This window comes from Lepidochelys kempii, chromosome 12 (genome assembly GCF_965140285.1).
Source record: "Lepidochelys kempii isolate rLepKem1 chromosome 12, rLepKem1.hap1, whole genome shotgun sequence".
Taxonomy (NCBI): Eukaryota; Metazoa; Chordata; order Testudines; family Cheloniidae; genus Lepidochelys; species Lepidochelys kempii.
The window spans coordinates 39,838,431-39,861,633 of record NC_136391.1 but is presented as its reverse complement, the minus strand read 5'-3'; the positions used below and the strand labels follow the sequence as shown (position 1 = coordinate 39,861,633).

The 23,203-nt window shown below is 51.9% G+C and overlaps 1 protein-coding gene across 7 annotated transcripts in view; it reads left to right on the top strand.

The window, feature by feature from the left end:
- The first annotated feature begins 219 nt into the window (after nt 1-219).
- The window catches only part of CBFA2T3 (CBFA2/RUNX1 partner transcriptional co-repressor 3), a 111,108-nt gene continuing 88,124 nt past the window's right edge, over nt 220-23,203 (top strand). For 5 of the 7 annotated variants that reach the window (XM_073308222.1, XM_073308220.1, XM_073308219.1 and 2 more), the window contains exon 1: nt 1,063-1,142. Coding sequence is in view for 1 of the 7 variants with exons in the window: in XM_073308218.2 (XP_073164319.1) it covers nt 1,052-1,142 (91 nt within the window). In the remaining 6 variants the exon portion in view is untranslated. Of the gene's footprint in view, nt 1,143-23,203 lie in introns of all 7 variants that reach the window. The other 2 variants (XM_073308218.2, XM_073308216.1) reach the window with 2 other exon arrangements.

Sequence of the window (23,203 nt, the reverse complement as noted above, 5' to 3'; positions counted from 1 at the left end):
AAGAAAGTCAGGGGGCTCCAGATTGCAAAGACTTCTGGGGGATTTTTTCCAGTTCTCCAGCTGAGAGATGGGCAAGGTGTAGCGGAGACCTGTAGCTGCGTGAGGGCTGCAGTCTAGAGGGTGCACGGCTGAGGCGTGTTAGAGGTGTGCCAGCAGGCCCAGGGCATGGCACCAGGCCAGGTCTGATCATGTCAGTTCTCAGGCCCTCTGGAAGTCCCTCCTACGAGTTCAAGACGACAACAGCCACAGACACCCACCTGCCCAGCCCGCTGTACGTAGAACCGACAGGCCCAGCACCGAGTTCCTCCTCCCGCCTGCAGTCCCTGACCCCGCCCCGCATGGGAAAAGGAGAACTCGTCACACCAGCCTGGCCGCTGCTGCGGCTGCTACTGCGCTGGCCCTGCTCGCGGAGTGGGGAAGTGAAGCCAGCGCGAAGGGGAAGTTGTTGGAAAGTCAGACCGGAATGGGTGACAGGGAAGACAGAGCTGGGCTTGGTCACAGATGGTTCCTGTTGGGGGAAGAACAAGGGTTCAGCTGCCCAGTCCTCCTCCCCTGCTGCATTATCACCAGCAGGCAGCTGTTTGCCTTCCCCTCTCACCATGGGACACAACTCCCCCTCCACATCAACCCTGGCTGTCACATGAGCACCCAGCACCCCTTGCAAGGCACGCTCCAGAGCAGGCTGGACAGCAGTAAGTCAGAGAGACTCAGGGCAGGGTGCCCTAGGGACAGGTAACCAGCAGCCGCCAGCCGGCATTTTCTGTTAAGCAACCAGCAGGAGAGGCCGGAGCTCTCCAGCCTGCCTCTCCTCTTGTGTGGATTTCTTGTGGGGATTTCCTCTCCCCTGCAAAGTGGCTGAGAGCATGTGAGAGAGACATTCACCCTCCATAGCCCCTTGACGCAGCTAGCCTTCATCAGAGAGCTCAGGTAGAGCTTTGGAAGGATCCTCTCCAGCAGTGCTGGCAGCAGAGGGCCTGGCACTGCAGAGGGCATTTCTGGAGCCCACCACCACACAGTTCAGCTGGCACTGCAAGCAACCGGCTGGGCTTTAATGGCTGGAGGCTCTTCCAAGCTGGAAAACCAACCTTCAGCCTCCACTTGCCATGGCGCCTGGGGAAGCGGCTCCAGGAGAACTGGCCAAGGTAAGGACACAAGGTCTCTGGATGGGAGGTGAAACAAGCCAATCCTGGACAGGCAGGTGGTAGCAGTTACAGCTGCCAGCCTGTCCGCTTTGTTTACATGCGCAATGAGGGCTGAGATGTTGACTCATCCCATATATCAAACAGGATTTCAGTGCAGTAGAGCAGCCCGTAACTAGCCAGACAGGTGTTCATCGCAGGGAAAGCCCTGGGCACAAACAAGCCCTTGCACTTACTGGGTGGCAAACACAGACAGATTCGGTGCAAGGGCCCCACAGCAGGTGGGAGATGCACTTGTTTTCCAAAGGCGGGAGCTTAATGTCAGCTTGACTTGGTGACTAGGCAAAGCCAATGGCACCTCGGACAAACAAAGCAGATAGACCGGGGGAGCAGAGCCCCGGGGAGCTGCCAGGCTGGTTCATACAGCAGCAGGACTGTCACCTGTCCCAGAGTATTGGGAGGAGGCAGCCAGGTTGGGAGCAGAGAGATGTTTGACTGCATTTCTGGTCTCCAATCTGTGAGCAACACAGGACAATGGAGGGATTTTGCTACAGAGCTGGAGGAAGGTGCATCCTGAGTTGGCAGTGTCTGCTTTGCAATTAACATTTCCATAATGACTAATCAGGCTCGTTCATGTTTTATTTACAGGTTTTAAATCCTGAATTTACTCGGTGCTTTCTTTAATTATCAGGTCACTTGCTCATGTGTAATCCTGAATCTTGTTTTATTTTTCCACTCTAATTCCCCGGCAGCAATTCTGGGCCAGATTCTGAGCTCACTTACCCCAGAGAGTCTCGCTGGCTCCACCAAAGTCACCCTGGCGTAATGGAGATCAAGATCTGGCCCCGCCTGCACCAGTCCCTGAGGTGTGTGGGTATCATTGCGGCTATCAGTGCTCCTAATGAGCTGTCAATTACTGCTCCACGTCAGGGATACAGCTCAGAGGGGCTGCAGGAGCTGGAGTTAAAGCTGTTCCCTTGTGGATCCATCTAGTCTCCGTAATGCATTTTCCCCAGACACCCTCATTCCTAGGGTTGCTACAGAGTTGATAATGTTCTGCTAGGGGAGGCAGTGGAGATGGGAAGGAAACAGGGCAGCCCAGCATGGGGATAGCACCGCATGGTCGTGCGGGGATCCGAGGCCTGAGTGGCAAGCAAGTGGGGTCAGTGGGGCCACGTGGTTGGGCTCTGGAGGGCAATGCTCCTACCACTCCCAGCCAGCAGGAGGGTCTCCGCCCTGCAGAGCTTTCGAGGATGCTGGGGGGACCCATAGAAAGGCCCTGCTGTCCCCGCAAGCAAAGGGAGGAAGGGTGCAGGGCTTCATGAGGTCCAGCCCACTAACCCAGTGCACATGTAAGTGTAGGAGCTGCTGGGCCCATCCCAAGTGACTCCAGAGGGTTAGAATCATGGAACTGTTGGGCTGGAAGGACCGCGAGAACTCATCTAGTCCAGTGATGTGCACTGAGGCAGGGCCAAGTAAACCCAGACTGTTCTTGACAGGGGTTTGTCCCACCTGTTCTTACAATCCTCCAAGGACAGGGATTCCACAGCCTCCCTCACCCTCCCTGTTCCAGGGTTTCACTCCCCTGGGCGTTAAGAAGCTTTTTCTAATATCTCACCTCAGTCTCCCATGCGGCAGATTAAGCCCATCACGTCTCCTACCTTCAGTGGCCATGGAGAACAGTTGACCCCGTCCTCTTTAGAGCAGCCCTTCACCGATTTGAGGACTGTCATCAGGTCCCTGCTCAGTCTTTCCTCAGAACTAAACATACCCAGGGTTTTTTAGAAACCCTGAGCTAGGAGGAATGGTTAAACCTTTTCTCATTTCTCTTCTGGACTCTCTCCCATTTGTCCACATCTTTGCTCAAGTGGGGTGCCCAGAACTGGACACAGGACTCCAGCTGAGGCCTCCCCAGTGCCGAGTAGAGCGGGACCATCACCTCCCATGTCTTACATACAACATGCCTGGTAATATACCCCAGAACGATAGTAGCCTTTGTTGCAACAGCATCATGGTTTTGACTCATAGTCCACGTGTGACCCACTCTCACCCCCAAATCCTTTTCAGCAGCTCTGCTGCCTTGCCTGTTATTCCCCAGCCGGTAACTGTGCATTTGAATTGGGGGCCTGTCCCTGGTGCTGTGTGTCTGCACCAGCACCTGGCAGCACGATTTTAAAGGTGAATACACACGAGGAACCAGGCTGCCTAGAAGCCAGGGGATCCCTGACACACACAGAGAGTATTCCGGAGACACAGCTCCCAGCCTCCACCCCAGTGCTGCCCAAAGGCCTGCTCCCACAGTCAGGTGGGGCTCAGCACCTCTCAGGATTAGGTCCTGAGGCACGTGGGGACACACCCCAGGAGGCTTCCCACATCACTGTACAGCCCTGCACAGAACCACACCAGGTAACATGGGCAGAGCGGTTCCGTCCCAGTAAAACGGCAGCGCCTCAGAGAATCCAAGCTGGAGTGACGCCCAGCGGCAAGACCTCAGCAGATCACACGGTTCGTACCTATGAGCTGCTGCTGCTGGAAATATCTTGACCCTTTCTCTGAGGATGCCATCCCAGAAGCAGGGCTGTGCACCCTATGGCCTGCCCCCCAACTAGCATGGGCAGGAGCTGGGCGTGCGCATGGAGGGCGGCAAGAACATTTCATTGTGTAGAACACTTTCCACCCTCAGAGGGCTAGAAAACATTTCCTAGCTCATCCTCGCAGCCCTCTGGGAGTGAGGCAGGCACCATCAGCCCCAGGTTCCAGAGAGGCGCAGTGACTTAGCCAGGGCCACAGAGAGTGTCTGTGTCAAAGGCAGGATGAGAACTCAGGAGACCCCTGGCTCCCAGTCCTGTGTTCTCACCTCACCTCTCCTAAGAGCAGAGCTGGCAGGAGTGAGCTGTAGCTCACGAAAGCTGATGCTCAAATAAATTTATTAGTCTCTAAGGTGCCACAAGTCCTCCTTTTCTTTTTGCTGTTCTTAGTAAGTCACTTTTGGAATCATGAGCATCTGTGGGTTTTATTTACTGGCCTAAGGATACTGGGTCTCTGCTTTCTTTTCAATATTCTTCTCTGAGACCCATAAAGTTGATCAACCAAAAACTTAAAAACCCAACTGGGATCGCATACAAACTGGACTTACTCTTTCCCCAGCAGCAGATGGATTTCCCAGCCGCAGTCATAGGCACCAGCAACCCATATACAGTGGCACTCCTATAAGAGGAGGAACAAAAGGGGAAGTTAACCAGACCTGCTGATGCTGTTTCGGGGATTTGGACATCGGCAGTCTTAGAGGCAGTTTGGCTGGTTCCCCTTTAAAGCATGGACTCTCCAGCTTTTGCCCTGGCATTCAGAGCAGCCCAGCAACAGGGTCTGTTTTTCAGGCAGAAATAATCCAGCAGCTGAGCTGATTTACAAGGTAAATAGGAGCAGCCGGAGACCCTGTCTCCACCAGCCTTCTCTCGTTAAGGTCCCCCAGCAGTACAAGCCCACCACAGCCCTGGCAAAGGCAAGAAGCTGTAGCTTGACTGTCCAGGGACATGTAACCACTACATCATCATCTTAACCCTGGCTCCGAACAGGGTTAAGAAACACAGGACTCAGAGGGCTGGCGGCCGGCCTCCACTAGGGCTCCCCTCCCCTTGTTCTTACCAGGGGAGTGCGGAAAGGAAATTGCCGTGAAGAAATCATGCTGCAGACACAGCGTGAAGGTCCAGCAGCTGCACCTGAAACCGGCTGCGTGTAGCAGAGATTCACCTGGCTATCAGGGGAGCAATACTGCCCTTGAGAGCAGACTGTACAGCGCAGGCATGTCTGACCCGAGTCAGCCCCAGCACCAGGGTTTCTTTGACAAGCAACATGGGAGAGCCAGGGAAAGAGATCTCCCCCTTCCAGCTGGGAGAGGCTTATAGCAGGTCTTATTGGCTCACCAGAAAGCCTCCATCATACCCAGGACCACTCCAGGTTGATATCAATGCAGAGAGCAAAACTTCACCACTACACCTGGTCACCCATCACACCCCCATACTGGGTAAGGGGGGAGAAAGCCGTACCTTTGCCCTTAGTCCTCTCAGCGGAGTGGAGAGTGAATAATAGCGCAGCTGTGGGCATTTGGGGCAACCATAACTCACTCACACAAGAACACCCACAGGTGCCCTCCCAGCTGATGCTCTCTCTAGTTTAAAGCCCTCAGCCAGTGGCCCATAAACACTACAGCTCCCCAGGAATTCAGAGGATGCCAGCCCTGGGGAACTAGCTGTTTTATGGAGTTCCCCGAGTTTCCTCGGAGAGCCTGCCTGGGCTAGCAGGCCCCAATTCCATCTCCTTACTCCGCCCAGTGCAGCTGTGGGAGACAGGGGTCAGGGTTAACTCTTTGTTTGCTGGGATTAACAGGGGCCAGGAGTAAACCCTTTGCCTTCTGGGATTAACAGGGGCCAGGAGTTAACCTTTTGCCTGCTGGGATTAACAGGGCCCAGGGATTAACCCTTTGTTTGCTGGGATTAACAGCAGCCAGGGATTAACCCTTTGCCTTCTGGGATTAGCAGGGCCCAGGGATTAACCCTTTGCTTGCTGGGATTAACAGGGGCCAGGAGTTAACCCTTTGCTTACTGAGATTAAAAAGGGTCAGGAGTAAACCCTTTGCCTGCTGGGATTAACAGGGGCCAGGAGTTAACCCTTTGCCGACTGGGATTCAGTTAGGGCCACTGCTTCTGCTCAGAGAATCACAGGCTCTGGTTTCCCACAATGAGTGCCATGCCCGCTATGGATCATATCCTGCCACGGGACTTTGCTGTTTCTTTGCTCTTTGATTTCAGTGGGAGCTCTGCCCAGGGGCCAAGGGGAGACCATGGCCCAGTAGGGAAAGGCAGAGGATGAATGGATAATGCATCCTGATGGCGATGCTAGAGTAAAGGTGGGGAAGGGGAGTGTCCCATCCTGAGCCCTTTCTTGGGAGGATCTCTTCCCAGATGGTAAATGTGGGGTGATGGCAGGATCTCTCCAGCGGAAATGATTATCATTTATACCGTGGGATTTCCCACCATGTGCAATGCGAGACACTTTCTAATTGCCTCGCAGACTCGGTCCCAGCCTTGGGACACTTACATTCGGCAAACAAAGAACAGAGGAAGCGACTGTAACCTCTGAGCAGCGTCTGTTCAGGTTCTTAGAATCTGCCCATCACCATGGTATCTGAGTGGTCTGGGTGACAGCTGGCACACATTTTGGTAGTGCCATTTTTATGGGTTTATTGCATAACAGCTGCCCTCCTGCCTGGTGTGTGTCATCATCTATCTAATCTGTCTGTCTGTCCTACTGGAGGGTTTCCTGTAGTGCCCCAGCCTGGCATAACTGAAGCTGACTCAGGTTCTTGCCAGCTCCGCAGCAGAGGTGGGGTTCAAGAAGGATCTGAATCTGCGGAGGAGAGTTCCCATCTCCTTGTAAAGATGAAGTCTGGCCCCGTGGTTAGGTGCTGGTCTGGGGCTCAGGAGACCTGGCTTGGATTCTGTGCTCTGCCGTACGTTCCATGTGTGACTTTGGGCAAATCCCTCAGCGTCAGTTCCCCATCTGTACAACCAGACCTGCCCTGCCACCCAGGGCGTTGTGAGGAAAGCGTGATGGGTACTCCAGCAATGGGAGCTATAGAAGGGCCTTCAATTGTTTATAGAGGGCTGAGATATCAGGGTCTGGATCTGAGTGTTGCTGAAGATGGAGGATGCAGAGCTCAGCTCTCTAATAACAACACATGGTCAGTCTCTCCCGGTCGCCCCGCCATTGCCCTGCGGCATGGAGAATTCTTTCCCTACCAGCGGTGGGCGGTGCCATAAACACAGGGTCTCCATGCAGTAAGCTTTGGAGCTCGGTTCATTGCTGGGTGGCTGCTCATTTGCACACATTATTGACCGGAAGGGCGATCCAAGGGGAGCTCTGGCAGCTGTCAGGGGTGATACACCGTTCAGCTGCTGGCAGGAGCAGTGTTTATTTTATTGGCAGGGTATCTCTGCAAACTTCCTGATTTCCTTGCCGTGAGGAAGAGAGCGATAATGCTGGCTGGTCCATGGCCCACCCTTCACTTTGGTTTCAGTTATCTCAGAGGAGCACTGGAGCAGGGAGGGGCGGGGAGAAAGGAAATGAAATCAAACAGAGAGGGCACGGTTTTCTGCTATTGATAACAAGCCCTGCTTAGCCTGGGAACTTGGAAATAGGGCAAGGTGATCACAGCCAGCCAGCAACATCCCCTGCTTCCCAAGATGCATGTGTTCCCAGTAATTAACAACAATAATACCTACCATCTAGCCTCATAGGTACACGTGGGACCTGCCAGAGAGACTAAGGACAAACTCTCTGCAGTCAGGAACTTACAGGGCTGTGTCCAGACCAGGTGTTTTTGGCCACAATTTCCCACTTTAGTCAACACGGCTCCGTTGGTGATAGCTATGATTGGACTCGCGTGTAGACAAGGCTTCTGTCACAACTCAAACCATCCTGTTATCTAACACTGCAGATAACAGGCCTAAAATGCCAGTGGCCACTCAGCCACCTGTCCACACCAGTGCAGCCAGCATTGCTGCCAATGAGGGAGCTGCATCAGTCTTAGCAACAGTGGGGAACTTTGGCCCCAAATCCCGAGCATAGGCACAGCATCACTTAGCCACTCCGCAGAGGAAAGGGACGAACGGGGCAGGCGAGGGAAGGAGGAAGGCTTGCACAGAAGAAGGTGATGGGGTTGCCTGTTTCAGAAGGGTAAATTTCATGCATTGTGCACTGAATGAGGCAGGGTCCTGTCGACAGTATAGGCTGGGAACGTGTAATTAAAGTCTGTTTCACAATGCATATATGCAAGAGGCCTGCCTTCAGGTTGCACGGCCAGCATCAATTCTGGCATTTCCTATCTGCACACTGCATGACTTTGCAACCTTAACATTTTTCACACCGACGTTTTTGTGCAATTTCCTATGTTTGTTACACAGCCGAAATCCCATCCTGTGGAACCCGACTGTACCCCCCACCCATGAGCCATCAGCACCTTTAGAGCCACTCCACTTGAGCTACCAGAGAAACCGGCAGCAGTGGTAGGCTGCTATTTGCCAGGTGCACCAGCCACTGGAGGGGGACAAGGCCCACACTTTGACAGTGGGTTTCACACAGAGAGGCTGACCACAGGGGGATGGGGGGCCTCAGGAATGCTGGGTTCCATTCCAGGTTCTGGAGGGGAGTGGGGCCTAGAAGTTAAAGACCCTTCTACCCCTGTCCCCTTTCCCCTGACCTACTCTTGCCCCTGGAGACTTTCCGTGTGCCCACTGGCTCCTATCCGCCCCCAGATCCTGTCCCCCATCTGCTTCTATTCACTCTCACCCTCCTCCGCTCTCTGTCGCTCGCCCCCCCCCCCACAGCTGCTATCTGCACCCCCGTCCCTGGGTCTCAACTCTGTCCCCTTTCCCCCCAGCTCCTGCCCCCCGCCTCATCTCCACTCCTCACCCCAAAGACCTTATACCCTCACACCTGAGTCAGGTCACTAGGGGGCCTCCCTCCTGTGCCCTGCGAGCTGAGCTGGGTCTCAGGCCAATTTTGAGCGGACCAATGTCCCCATCAGAACCTGCCTATGGACCACTGGTGTCAACTGGGCCCTCTGGCTGGCAGGCTGCACAGAGTGCCCAGGGATGGGAGGACGGCTTGTGGTTAAGGCCCTGGGCTTGCTCCCAGGTGATGCGGGTCTATTCCTGGTTCTGCCACAGACCCCCGGTGTGCCTGTGGCCAACCCACTTTAGCTCTCTGTGCACTGTCAATCCTCCACCTGCACCCTGGGCCCTGAGCCAGAGGGGCTCCCCGAGGCAGAGGGGCATTAGCTGCGGCACTTGGGCAACGCCGAGTCCTGCGAGGTGCTAGGAGACCGGCTGTGCCCTTGCCCTGACAGCGTTACCATTCCACAGCGGGTGTCAGCTGGGCCCGTCCCCCAAGGCAATCTCTGCCGTCCCCTCCCACTGCCGCGTCTCACTGGTCGAGGGGTCCGTGTCCTGCCCGGCCAGCAACGCAACTGAGCTGGGTTTGTCTCGCCCGGTCCATCCTCAGACTGGCAGGAGTCTGGAATGGTTCAGTCCAATGGTGGACATGGAAAAGTAAGGGGAGAGCAGGGGCTGGGGAGGGGGCAATTCCCATGCTCCTGTGGAGATTTGGGAGAGAGGGGGAATGTCGGGCTGCAGGGCTGCACAGAGGTTTGCGGGGGTTAGGGGCAAAATCTGAAACTGAGGCTCCTCCACACTTCCAAAAACATGATTGGGGGGGTGGGTTGTGCCCCTGGGGGTGTGACACAGAAGAGGTCAGGCCCTGCCCCTGGGAAGTGGGAGACCGTGGGGGTGGGTTGCCGAATGAGACCCACCCTGAGTGGTGCTGTGCCCCCATACACTGCTCTGCCACTCACTCAAATTTGGCTGCCCTCCCCGCCCCCGCTGGTCATCCAGCTCTGGTCACGTGACGCTGGGATGAGAGCAGCCAATGGCCAAAGTGGGGAGCCCGCTAGCCCCATGGGATGGGTACTGCTGCTGCTCAGTGAGTGCAGGATGGGTTTGCCCTCCAACACCCACCCTGGGGCAGAACCCGACTCCCCCCTAGTCATACCCTCTGTCCCCCCACTTTCAGTGGCACTCTGCAGCCCCTGTTTGTTCCATGGCTTGGGGGGCCTGCGGCCCGTTGCCCCCCTCCCACCCAGGAGCGCGGTGTATCCAGGGTCTGGGGCAGGCAACAGGCATCATGCCCACTGAGGAAGTGCCACCCAGCGTCAAGGCCTGGTGTAGAGGTCGCAGTGGGGCCTTTGGGGTTTCCACGGGACAGGTTAGCTCTCGTTAGAGCTGGAGGGATGGGCAGGCCAGCGAGTGGAGTGGCAGTAATAGGGTGGAATGGTGGCATGGAACGGGCACAGCTTGGCTGGCCCAAGGTCGTGCAGCTCATCGGGGTCAGCGCCAGGAGTAAAACTCCAGCAGTCCTGGGTCCCGGCTCTGTGCCCATTAGCAGCGTGGCGGTGTCCCCCGGCGGGAGGGTCAGCTCCGTGCTCACGGCTGGGTGGATTGTGGGGAGAGTCAAAGGGCTGGCCTCAGGGGGAGGGGAGGTAGGCGGCCATCCTGAGCGAAGGCATCCCTGGATGCAGCAATAGACCTGCTACGCTGGCAGCTGCCCATTCTCTCTTTGGGCCCAGAGGACAGCTCTCAGAGGGAGCCAGCGGCAGCAGCCTGGAGGGCAGCATATCCAGTTAGAGTGACTCTGAGAGACCTATTGCAATGGTTTCGTTAGTTTCACTGTAGGCTTTGATTTAGCTTCATTTTCCACCTGGTCCTTACCCTGGCGGCATGGGACTCGTCTCTTGCAAACTGCCCTCAGAGCTGGTGTAAGCGGGCAGGGAGCAAGCGAGCTCCCTGCCCATTAAGCTGGCTCTTGCGCACCGGCTGATAAAGCTGTCTACAGCTCTGGGCGAGTGGCAGGGCTGAAGCAGGCTGTGCGGGACTGACTTCTGTTAATTCACATTGATTTTTTTGCAGGGACCGGAGGTGTTGGAAGTGCAATGCAAGCTAATTAAATTCCCATCATTAAAGAGCCTTATGCAGCCAGTTCCACCCTGTCAAATTGGGAGCACTGGCAAGCAGCCTGCTAGGGGGTTGTTATTTGGCCAAGCGGAAGGGGAGAGCGTTAACTCTTCCACAACCTAATTGCACAGACAGCTTGCTCCTGGTGGGGAGAAACAGGGCAGGAACCCAAGGTCACATGGTGCTAGCTGGAAGCAATCAGTAAGGGAAACTATTCAACTTTCTTGTGCCCTGATCAGTTAGACCAAGGCCCACCCTGAGGAGGAGCAGCCTGGCCTCACACAAGAGCTTGTGACCTAGATCAAACTATCACACACTCTGTTGCACTCTGGCCCTAGTAGACATTACCTCAAAGGCCCAATCCTCCAGTGCCCTGCACCAGGTGTAGTCATTACATTAGTGCGAAGTCCATGCCAAATGGGTGCACAGTGCTACTGAGTGCAAATGGTGGAGTTTCATGTGCCCTGTGCATGGGAGTAGATGACCGCACTAAGTGTGGGGCAGCAGACACCCAGCCTTCCTGCTGCCTAACTCACCCTGTTTCCAGAGCCCATTTTCCCTTGCAATTCGCTCTCGGCGCAGGCAAGAAAAGCTCAGGGCAGCTGGGGACAGATGCCATTGCACCTGGTCACCTTTTAAAATCCCTCCAGGGTCTCTACATGTTTTGTCACCCAAATGCTGGTGCCCAGGGCAGCCTCCCTGATCCCCTCAGAGCATCAGCTTTGTCCCAGCCCTGGCGTTGTTTGTTCTATGCACTGCCTTCCCCGCATAGCTACAAGGAATTGGTGTGCAGCGCACACTTGACATTGCACTGCATTTCCAACACCTCCTGGAAAACCTGCCTCCCACTGCTACTTCGTGGCTAGTTCTCTGAAAACATCTGCAGTCCAACAAGCTAAGAGAATCATAGAAGATCAGGGTTGGAAGGGACCTCAGGAGGTATCTAGTCCAACCCCCTGCTCAAAGCAGGCCCAATCCCCAACTAAATCATCCTAGCCAGGGCTTTGTCAAGCCGGGCCTTAAAAACCTCTAAGGATGGAGATTCCAACACCTCCCTAGGTAACCCATTCCAGTGCTTCACCACCCTCCTAGTGAACTAGTGTTTCCTAATATCCAACCTAGACCTCGCCCACTGCAAATGTTAGCAAAAGGATAGATAATAAGACAGAAAAGATCATAATGCCGCTATATAAATCCGTGGTACACCCACACTCTGAATACGACGTGCAGTTCTGCTCGCCCCATCTCAGAAAAGATAGAACTGGAAAAGGTGCAGAGAAGGCCAACAAAACTGATTGAGGGGGATGCAACAGCTTCCGTGAGAGCAAAGACTAAAAACACTGGGGCTGTTCAGTTTGGAAAAGAGACCGCTCAGGGGGGATATGACAGAGGTCTGTAAAATCATGTCTGGGATGGAGACAGTCAATCAGGAAGTGTTATTTACTCCTTCCCATAACACAAGAACCAGGGGTCACCCATGAAATTAACAGGCAGCAGGTTTAAAACAAAAGGAAGTACTGCTTCACACAACGCACAGTCAACCTGTGGAACTCCTTGCCTGGAGACATTGTGAAAGCCAAAAGTATAACTGGATTCAAAAAAGAATCAGATAAGTTCATGGAGGATAAGTCCATTGATGGCTATTAGCCAAGATGGTCAGGGAGGCAACCTCATGCTCTGGGTATCCCTAAACCTCTGACTGGGACTGGACGACAGTTGATAATTGATAATTATCACTTGATAATTGTCCTGCTCTGTTTGTTCCCTCTGAAGTATCTGGTCCCAGCTGCCATCGGAAGACAGGATACTGGGCTAGATGGACCATTGGTTTGACCCAGTATGGCCGTTCTTGTGTTCTTATGTTATGTACATCTGTGATGTGGTCAGACCTCAAAGTGTGATTTTGCTGAAGGGCATCGCATGGAAGGAGAAGATTCTGCCCTTGCATCAGAAGAGAAGACCAAGAGGGGCTGATGAAGTCTGGGTAAAATGTGGTGTGTGAGAGACAGAGATCCAGATGGGCCTGGCTGGAGAGCAGGGTATTGCTAATTCACTCGGGACCCTTGCTACAAAGGAGTTGATGTTGGATCCTCACATTCTTCCAGTCTCAACTAACTTCCCTGAGAATAGGTGCCAGGGAGTGGCCAGAGGTGCAGGCCCAGATCCCCAGAGATGATCCAAAGACCTTCTCTATGGGACATATTGGCAAGAGTGGAAAGGAGCTCCATTCTAGGGCCAGCAAGGCCTGATGAATTTCAATAGGGCTGCACAGAGTGGACTCTGGCCCTGGGAGAATGAACACTGGAAGCTCTTAGGGAATGGCTCTTGGAACAGAGATGGGGCAGCACATGGAAGGAGAGAGCTGGGTATGTTGCCCCAGTATTGAGGAAAGAGAGAGAGAGACCCCTGAGAGAAGAGAGCGATGTGTAGGCAAGTCGCTGGGGGCTGTGTTTGCAGTTCCACAGATTGGCTCGGATGTGAGGAAAAATACAGTCAGAAACTTTGGTAAAACGTGACAAAGGTTTGTTTGGCAATCCCACCTAACTCCAAATGGGCTTAGGGGATTTAGCTCACACTTCCCTCACAAATTCACCTTTGGGCAGAGACCAAACCTGGAGAATTTCAGCTCCTCCAGGGGATATTTCAGAAAGTTGTGACTTGGTGAAATCAGTGGGGTTGGGATGGAAACTCTTCCGCAGCCCTGGCGCTACGTACTGACCACGTAATGTACGTAATGACCACGTACTGCCACTCTCGCTGCTTTAGTGTCCGTTTCACGGTAATTGGGTTTTTTCTTAAAGCTCCAGCTCTGGTAGTCATGGGATCACATGAGAATCTCATCTTTAACAAAGTTTCTACCTTCCTGGTGGCTGAGAAATGCTGGTAAACAGGACTCCCTAAAGGCCCAGAAACCAGGAGACTAATAACAAGAACTCGATTTTTTTTTCATCTCTTGATGTCTAAGATAATCTCATCATTTTGCGGGACATGAACCCTGATTTTGCACTTCTCAGGGCTGGTGACACTCTTCCCACAATGGCTAGGAGCATTTTTCTTTTTATGCCACGTAACAGGATCAGAGCAACTGGCTTGGGAAACCTTTTTATTTTTAAATCCTTATTAAACGTGTTGTGGCTGCCACAAACCCCTCTAAACTCCTTTCCCACACCATGCGGGCCACTATGCTGCCTCAAAAACGCTGGTGCTAAGAAAGCCTGGTCTTTCAACAGTTACAAACATGAACCCTCGCTCACTCGGTGGCCTTGTGACTCAAAAGAAATGAAGAAAGATCTGCAAGGCCCGACCCCAGACAAATAGGGGAAAGGGGGGAAGCAAACAAAACCAGCCCCCTTTTTCTTAAGAAAGAAACTGGCAAGAGGCACTTCCTGTTTAGCAGATGTCACCTAGACGGATGCAGCTGCAGCGAGTGATAACTCGTGTGTGCGGGTGAGCTGTCTTCTCCAGCCCGCTGGCTCCCAGCAAGTCGCTTATCTGCTCTGTGCATTCCACACTGAATTGCAGAGCTGGGAAATGAGCGAGGGTGAGCTTCGGTTTCAAACGAAATTAAAAAGGAACGGCGCACGCGGTCTGCGACTCAGCTCCTGGGATTAGCTGCGAGCTGGATTTAGACGCTGAGATTAAGACAAACACATCCCCGCACAGAAAGCACCAGATGGGAAATTTGACATCTCCTGAGTACACCGAGAAACTTCTCATACCTGGGAGGGGGAAGGGGGCAGGGCAGAAATATAGTTTGTTGGCTGCTCCTGAGAGAGGAGCTGCTCTTTGCCCCATCATGGGGGAGACTGTGTCCCTTGCTACCTGGAAGGATCTGTCCAGCTGTGGAGAGTGCTTTGAGATCCACAGGCAGCGAGTGCTAGGAAAGGGCACGGTGCTGCTATTTTAACTCCCCGGCAGCTTTCCTTCCACAGAAGGCAGGCTGGGGTTACCAGTTAGCTTCACATTAGCCGGAGGTTGCACTCTGCACTTCCTGGGCATCTGTTGCCATGACGCCGTCTCCTCCAGCCAGCTGTCAAAGCAGGAGTAGTAGGTTGTTTTGATGGTGGTCACAGCATTGCCATTCCTGAGCCTTAAAAAATCCTGAGTCCAGCCCCCCAAATCACAAGACTTCAAACCAGTACTGCACTGTGGGTTCTTTTCACTTGCCTTTTGCTTTCTGATCCTCTGTGATGCGCTCATGTCACGCTTTCCAGCTTTTCTCAGCCACCACGAGGGCTAGAAATGACTTGTTTTTGTAATGGAAGTCGGGATTCCTCCTCGCTGTTTTTGCTAATACAGACTACCACAGCTACCACTCTGAGATTCTCATGGAATCCCATGGATCCAGGAGCTGGGGCTTTCAGAAACACCTCGAGTATCATTGTGAGACTCGCCAACACCAGTTAGACATGAGCCTGGAGCCTGTCATTCGGCTCCTCAGAGCCAACAGTGACCGTCACTCATGCAGTGGGGTAGGGGATGGAAATCTTGCAAGCCATCTCTGCAGCCATGCAATGCTTGCTGTTGCTCAGACTGTCCCCAGTCTCACAGGTCTCCTTGTGGTCCAGGTAGCTCACAGCCTCCTCGATGCCCCCATGGCAGCTCTCTCTCTCTGTTATATGTTGTTGCCCTTTGCAGTTTGCCAGGTGGGGACAAAATCTCCCCACCCAGGAGCCTCTGGGTTGAGGAAATATGGTGTGGCCCCCACAAAGGGGCCAAAGCTCAAAGACAGTGATTGATGCTGGCAAAAGGAACCTGCAGGTGGAAGAAACATAAACTTCACTGCAGCTGCAGGGTCCTAGCCAGCAAGGGGGGGGGGAGGGAGGGGGGCAGGATCTTACAGGAGGCAAGGAAGACAAACCCTCTGAGAGCCAAAGCCTTGGCTTTTCCTGACTTGGGTGGGAACTGTGCCTGAGGAAGGACAGGTAAACTGAGGCACAGAGCGAGGAAATGACTTGCCCAAGGTTACACAGGGAGTCTGGAGCAGAGCTGGAAATTGAACCTACAACCCTGGAGTCCCCATCCAGTACCTTACCCACTAGACCATGCTTCTTCTCAAGTCTACACCCTCTGATAGAAGAACCTGTCTCGTAAGAAAGCAAAGGATGCTAAGCCTGAAGGCTTGTGGGAACAGAGCAGGTACATAGCAGCCTCTGAGTTGATGAAGTGGCTGGTGGAGCAGGGATTGTAGAACCAGCCATTCATGAAACCTCATCCTCCCGGCTTTGGCCGGGACAGACCCAGCCCATGCCTGCTATTCTGAGTGGAGGCTCTGATCTGAACAGGCCTCTTGACTCCCAGGCTATGGTCTGCGGTGCTCGCCAAACAGGGGCATGACTCAACATATTTGTGCAGGGAAAGGTGGGATAAATGAATGCCATCGGCTTTTTAAAAAGCCTTACGCTTATGAAAAGAAATATTGCCTGAATAACAATCAGCTCTTAAATGTGTACTCAGAAGCACATGAGCTTAGCAAACAACTCAGGGATGTCGGGAGAGCAGGGGAAACAGCAGACAGGAAAGTAAAAGCAAATAAAAGAAGAAGAAGAAGAATTACTTCAGTGGAATGTTTTCACAGAGATAACAGGTGGGGTAAAAATGATGTAAGATCAGATTTGCAAGACCAGTCTCAGTCTGTGCATGGGCTGTTTTGTGTGTGTGTGCACACGCACGCGCACACACACACGCACATGTGCACACACGCGCACGCATGCACGCACACGTGCACACGCGCGCGCACGCACGCGCGCACGCACGCACGTGCACACGTGCACACACGCGCACACGCATGCGCACACATGCACATGCACACACGCGCGCACGCGCACGTGCGCATGCACACACGTGCACACACGCACGCACGCATGCGCACACATGCACGTGCACACACGCACGCACGCGCACACGCACGCACACACACATGCACACACGCACACACGCGAGCGCACATGCGCACGCACACACACGCACACACGCGCACACACGCGCACGCACACACATGCACGCTCACATACACGCACGCACATGCACGCATGCGCACGTGCGCACACGCACGCGCGCACGTGCACACACGCGCACTCACACACGCGCATGCGCACACACATACACCCACGTGCACACGCACGCACACGCGCATGCACGCACACGTGCGCGCACACACACAACTGGCATTACGTCACCTGCACAATCGATAGAATTTCCAAGAGCAAAATCTGTTTGCACTCAGGAGTGGTTTTGCACATGTCACAAAAAATAGTGCACATGCACAAAGAGTGCCCCTGGGGTGGGTATGTGGCCCCGAAAGTCTAAGGTGCCTGTTTTTGTTTGGAGATGTGTCTAGGGACTTAATCATCCTCGAGAGACACTCACGTCATGCTGCAGCTTCCCGGGCTTGCTAAATTCCCCCAACACCTTAGGGCCCCAAATGGGCCGCAGCTTGGCCACATTCATGGCACCAGGCCCACCAGTCTCTGCTGGGAGAAGTCTGTTGACCTTCTGGGCATGTTGCAAAGCCCATTGAGTCTGAGCGGCCATTGGGGAAGGATCTGCCTGATTGATTTGCATCTAGTGGGAAACTGCAATGGGATGGGTTTAAGCGGTACGGGCCACCGTGTGACTGGTGATGGAGTGAGGTGTGTTGGAGACAGGGAGGAAAGAGCAGAGACGTTGTTTTGGCTGATTTTTACTTTGTATCTGCTATGTCTTTGTGTGTTTGAGAGTACGGTCAGGGTGCCCAAAGCTCACTGACTGACAGGCTTTAAGGCTGGAAGGGACCATGGTGGTCATCTAGTCTGACCTACTGCACATTGCTGGCCACGGAACCTCACCTGCCCACTCCTGCAATAGACCCCTAACCTCTGGATGGAGCCCTTTGGGGTGGAGTTTGTACACAACTGGGAAGGAAAGAAAGATCTAAACATGTCCCATGCTCTGCACGGTAGCCTCTCAGCCCCTTGCACGTGTTGACCTAAGGGTAAGGTGCTCACCTACCACAATGATGAGCCCAGGATAAGTGCTTAGATAAACAGATCTGTTCTTTAGCTGGGGGCATCATTAGCAGATAACCCTTCCACCCACAGCAGAGGATGGGCCTGTTATTGCAGAGCGTAAGGAGATGGTAGGTTAGGTTTGGAGCACAGTGACGAGAGGGTGGCCTTAAAACAGGCTGGAGTTTGAATGCTCCAGCACCTGCCGCGTGGAAGAGTGCCTTGCCAAATTTACGACTGAGATGTGTATCCCCTACCTGGACGATACCCTTGTGCACAGTGGTGCTTTTGAAGAACACACAGAGACTGTAAGGAGAGCATTGCAACGGTTGCAGAAGCTTGGAATGAAGCTTTGAAATGTGAGCTCGTTAAGAGAGAGGTCCGTTACCTGGGAAAGGTGGTACCTGCTGAAGGGGATAAGGTGAATCCAGCTGACACCTTGGCTGTTTGTATTCTTGCAGAGGAACCACCAAACTCCATAGGGAGGAGCCTGGCAAGCTGCCAGGCTTTTTCACCTGCTATCAACATATATCCAAGACTTCTCAAATAGCAAAGCCGTGGTATAACTTGTTGACTGTTCCGTTAGAATCTGACACACAACACTGTCAAAAGTGGAGTCCGAAAAATCAGAAAGCCAAAGAGCAAGACAAGGGATCTGGAGAGATACCTTCCAAACAGCCAGTTCCCTGGACTGGGCAACATCAAAGAGTTTTAGACCCGCTGATTTAACTGCCTGGTACAGCCACCAGTAACAGCTTATTCCAATTTTGCCTTACCCTTTATCTTTCATGGAGATGCTTCCAGTAAGGAATTAGGTCTTATATTAACATTGGGGCAAACTGAGAGTATAAAACTGCACCTAATTCCTTATGGGTCAAGAACACTAACTGCAGGAGAGAAGAATTATCACCTTAATTCAGAAAAGCTGGAGTTTCTAGCTCTGAAATGGGCTGTAGCTGACAAATTCTGTAAAAACCTCTACTAGGCATAATCCTTCATGCTTTACAGCGATAACAACTCACTAACATATGTTTTCACCACTGCCAAGCTGAATGCCACAGCACACTGGTGGGTTGCAGAATTAGCTCATTTTAACCTCAAGGTTAGATATCGTCCAGGGAAATCTAATGTGGAGGCAGATGCTTTATCCAGATTCCCCTTTGATATGGAAAAACATAGGATGGAAGCACAGAAGAGACAGGAAAGGAGTTATTAATGCTGTTTTGCTGTCCTTGGATGTACAAAGAGATGACAAGGTATTTTGGTTAGCAGCTATTACTACCAACCCTTTGGCAGTAGAAGACTTCTCCAAGGGTATGAAATCCACCATCAATCCTATTCGACGAGAAGACACTTTGGCAGCTCAGAAAGAAGATCCAGCTCTTAGTAAAATTCTTTATGATAAGTCCTTGGGGAACAAACCAAACAACCAAAAGGACATGGGAGAACGGGGTAAGATTTGCTGTCTCCGTGGGATCACTGCATTTGGATGGAATAGTTTACTGGAAAACTATGTTACTGAACTAACTGTTATCCTCTGTAAGATACAAAAGGACTATGTGGAGAGATGGAACATTTAGGAGCAGAGCAAGAAATCAGTCTCACAAGAGACTGGTTTTATTGGCCACAGATGAAGAGGGACATCAAACATCATCTCACTAGAGTTTGTACATGTGTCAAGCAAAGGAAATTTGCCAGCCTGCCAGAGCTCCACTCACTCACATCGACACAACAGAACCATTTGAGCTTGTATCAATAGGCTTCTTGCCTCAGCAAAGGAGGCTATGGATGCATCTTAGTGATAGTTGATCACTTCACTAGGCTTGCCCAAACCTACCTAGCACTGCCAACTCCGGCAAGACTGTGGCAGGCAAGATCTTCAGTGACTTGGTTTTAAAATTTGGTTTCCCCAAAAGGATCCATAATGACCAAGGGTCAGAGTTTGAAAATAATTTATTCAGAAGGGTACAGCACAACTGTAAAACTGTAACGTCTCACACAACCCCATCTTCTTAGCATATGTACAATGTGCTTCAAGTGGCACGGGACCAGGATTCATCACCAAATTTGGGTCAATTTGGAAGCTAGTTGGGTCATTAGCTTCCCCGGCCTGGGCCGGGTGCTGATAGGGAGTGCAACGTGACCACTGATCCATGCCCCCTGCACAGCCCCATATCACAGGGCTATGGGTAGTTAGATAGGCTGAACCAAACTCCGCTGGCTATGTTGAGAACCTTGTTAAAAGAACAAAAGTCAAACTGGAAGGAAGAACTCCCAAATCTATGCCTATAATTGTACATGAAATGAGGCTACAGGGTTCTTACCATTCTATTTATTAGGTGGAAGATCACCGTGTTTGCCCATTGACACTGCATTTAGTTTACCTATGAACTTTGAATCTGCACCTGGGGGCCATAACGATTAAGCTGAGAAATGGAAAGAGCAGATGAAAGACGCTTATGAACTGGCATGAAAATGTTCTCAAAAATCCACAGCTCATGGTAAAAATTGGTATGATCAGAAAGTGCACGGGACTAAGATGAACCACATTATGTGATGGTACCAGATACTGCTCATGCCACAGAGACCCTGAGTTCACAGGCAGAACCATTTCAGCTCTGTCTGGGAAATGAGGATGTTGTTGACCTGTAAACTTGGAAACTGTTGATCCGACAGATGTGGCATTCATGCCAGTCGTTGAAAGACATGAACATCAACACAAGACCATGGAACCTGAAACCCAAGAGGACAGATCACCAGAACAACCCACTGACACGCGAGGCATCCAATTAGACAGAGAAGTTTATTTCGCATTAAGGAGAAAGTTTGTGACACATACCCAACTGCCTAGTCAGTTCCGAACACCAAAAACACCCCAAGTTATCCAGCGCTTAGAAAATAACAGCTCTTCTAAGGACTGACTAGGATGTGAATACCTTTGGGTATTGAAAGGGTTCCAAACGGACTATTCACTTGGAAAGCGGAACTAAAATGGCTGCAGAAATGTTCTGCTTAATGTGAAATAAACTGAAGAGAGAGCTTCCGCCCTCAGTACCAGAAGGTGTGTCAGAGGAGAGACCTAAAGACTCACTTGAGAGCGACGGGTACCAGCCTGTAGAACGAGTGTTTGGCTGCTAATCAGTCAAACGGATGGACTGTGTGCTCCACTTTGTTCATAGAAACACCAGGATGACTTTACATTTACAAAGGGGAAGGGTAGCACTCGAGAGGGAATGTCAGGCTTAGATCTACTTGGGCCCCGTCCCTTTAAGGATCAAAGGTCTGCTGAGGGGTGTCAGTTCAGTAGAAACAACCAAAGGAATGCAGCTTGCCCAAGCCCCATTGCTACACCATCCTTTCAGAGCACACAGAGCTCTGCTGCTACAACCAGGGTGCTATCCTCTGGGCTCCTCAGCAGACAGGGCACAGGTGAACCTAAAAGCGTAGGCCACAGGTCACTCTAACCTGAACTGCACCTGCACTGCAGGAGATGGCGATTCACATGTATCCTCCCTCCCCTCACCCCCCCCCCAGCTTGCAAATTCTCCTGTTGCAGTCCTCCCTGGGGAGGAGATGCAACCTTGCAGGAGGCTGAGCTGTTAGGAGGATCCATTTAGCTGACAGTAGTCAGCTAAAAACAACCCCTTTGCCTTCTCTGCCTCGCCCTGTTTGCCATCACGTTCCTAGGCGGAGGTTGGGGGGCCATGGAGGGCCTTGCCCGCCCAAGCTGCAAGCCCCAGGCAGCCTGAGTGTGCAATGCTATGAGAACAGCAGAGGAGACAGATGTGCTGTTCCCAGCTTGCGCCCCTGAGGCAGGGAGTCAGGATTTTGTTTATAACCAGAGTGATTAACAGGTGATTAAAATAAGAAAGGGCTGTTAGAATGTTTCCTAAAGTTCAGGTTTCAGAGTAACAGCCGTGTTAGTCTGTATTCGCAAAAAGAAAAGGAGTACTTGTGGCACCTTAGAGACTAACCAATTTATTTGAGCATAAGCTTTCGTGAGCTACAGCTCACTTCATCGGATGCTCAATGAATGATAGAAAGTAACTGTAGATTTTTCTACAATTGTTTCAATTGTTGGATTCCAGAGGTGGTAACAAAGTGACTAATGTCCTTCTCTGGGAAGAGAACTGACATTTTAGACAAAGAAAACGCAGCGGATCTGATCTCCCTGGATGCCAGGAAGGCGTTTCATACAGTTCCACGTGAGAAATTATTAGTTAAAGTGGAGAAAATGGGGATTAATGTGAGAAGTGAAAGGTGGATAAGGAACTGGTTGAAGGGGAGACTACAGCGGGTCACACTGAAAGGTGAACTGTCAGGCTGGAGGGAGGTTATAGTGGAGTTCCTCAGGGATCGGTCTTGGGACCAAACTGATTTTAACATTTCTATTACTGACCTTGGCACAAAAAGTGGGTGTGTGCTAATAAAATTTGCGGATGACACAAAGCTAGGAGGTATTGCCCATACCGAGGAGGACCAGAATATTATAGAAGAAGATCTGGATGACCTTGTAAACTGGAGTAATAGAAATGGGGTGGTATTTAATAATGCAAAGTGCAAGATCATGCATTTAGGAACTAACAACAAGAATTTTTGCTATACGCTGAGGATTTATCAGTTGGAAGCAACAGAGGAGGAGAAGGACCTGGGGGTATTTGTTGAACACAGGATGACTATGAGCTGTCAATGTGATGTGGCCATGAAAAAGGCTAACACAGTCTTGGGGTGCATCAAGCAAGGTATTTCCAGTAGAGACAGGGAAGTGTTGTTACTATTGTACGAGGTACTGGTGAGACCTCATCTGGAACACTGTGTGCAATTCTGGTCTCCCATGTTTAAGAAAAATTAAATCAAACTGGAACAGGTGCAGAGAAGGGCTACTAGGATGATCAGAGGAATTAAAAACCTACCTTATGAGAGGAGACCCAAAGAGCTTGGCTAGTTTAGCCTAACCAAATGAAGGCTGAGGGGAGATCTGATTACTCTCTATAAATACATCAGAGGGATGAACACTAGGGAGGGAGAGGAGTTATTTAAGTTAAGCACCAGTGTGGACCCCAGAACAAATGGATATAAACTGGCCACCAACAAGTTTAGGCTTGAAATGAGGCGAAGGTTTCTAACCATCATAGGAGTGAAGTTCTGGAACAGCCTTCCAAGGGGGGCAGTGGAGGCAAAAACCTACCTGGGTTCAAGACTGAGCTTGGTAAGTTTTTGGAGGGGAGGGTATAACAGGACTGTCTACAGGGACCCACCAGTGACTGCCTGTAGCAAAAATCCCCAACAGCTTGAGACAGGACACTAGATGGGGAGGACTCTGAGTTACTCCAGAGAATTCTTTCCCGGGTATCTGCCTGGTGGGACTTGCCCACATGCTCAGGATCTAACTGATTGCCACATTTGGGACTGGGAAGGAATTTTCCCCCTGTTCAAATTGGCTGAGACCTTGCGGGGAGAGGGGGGGAGGGGTTTGCCTTCCTCTGCAGCATGGGACATGGGTCACTTGCAG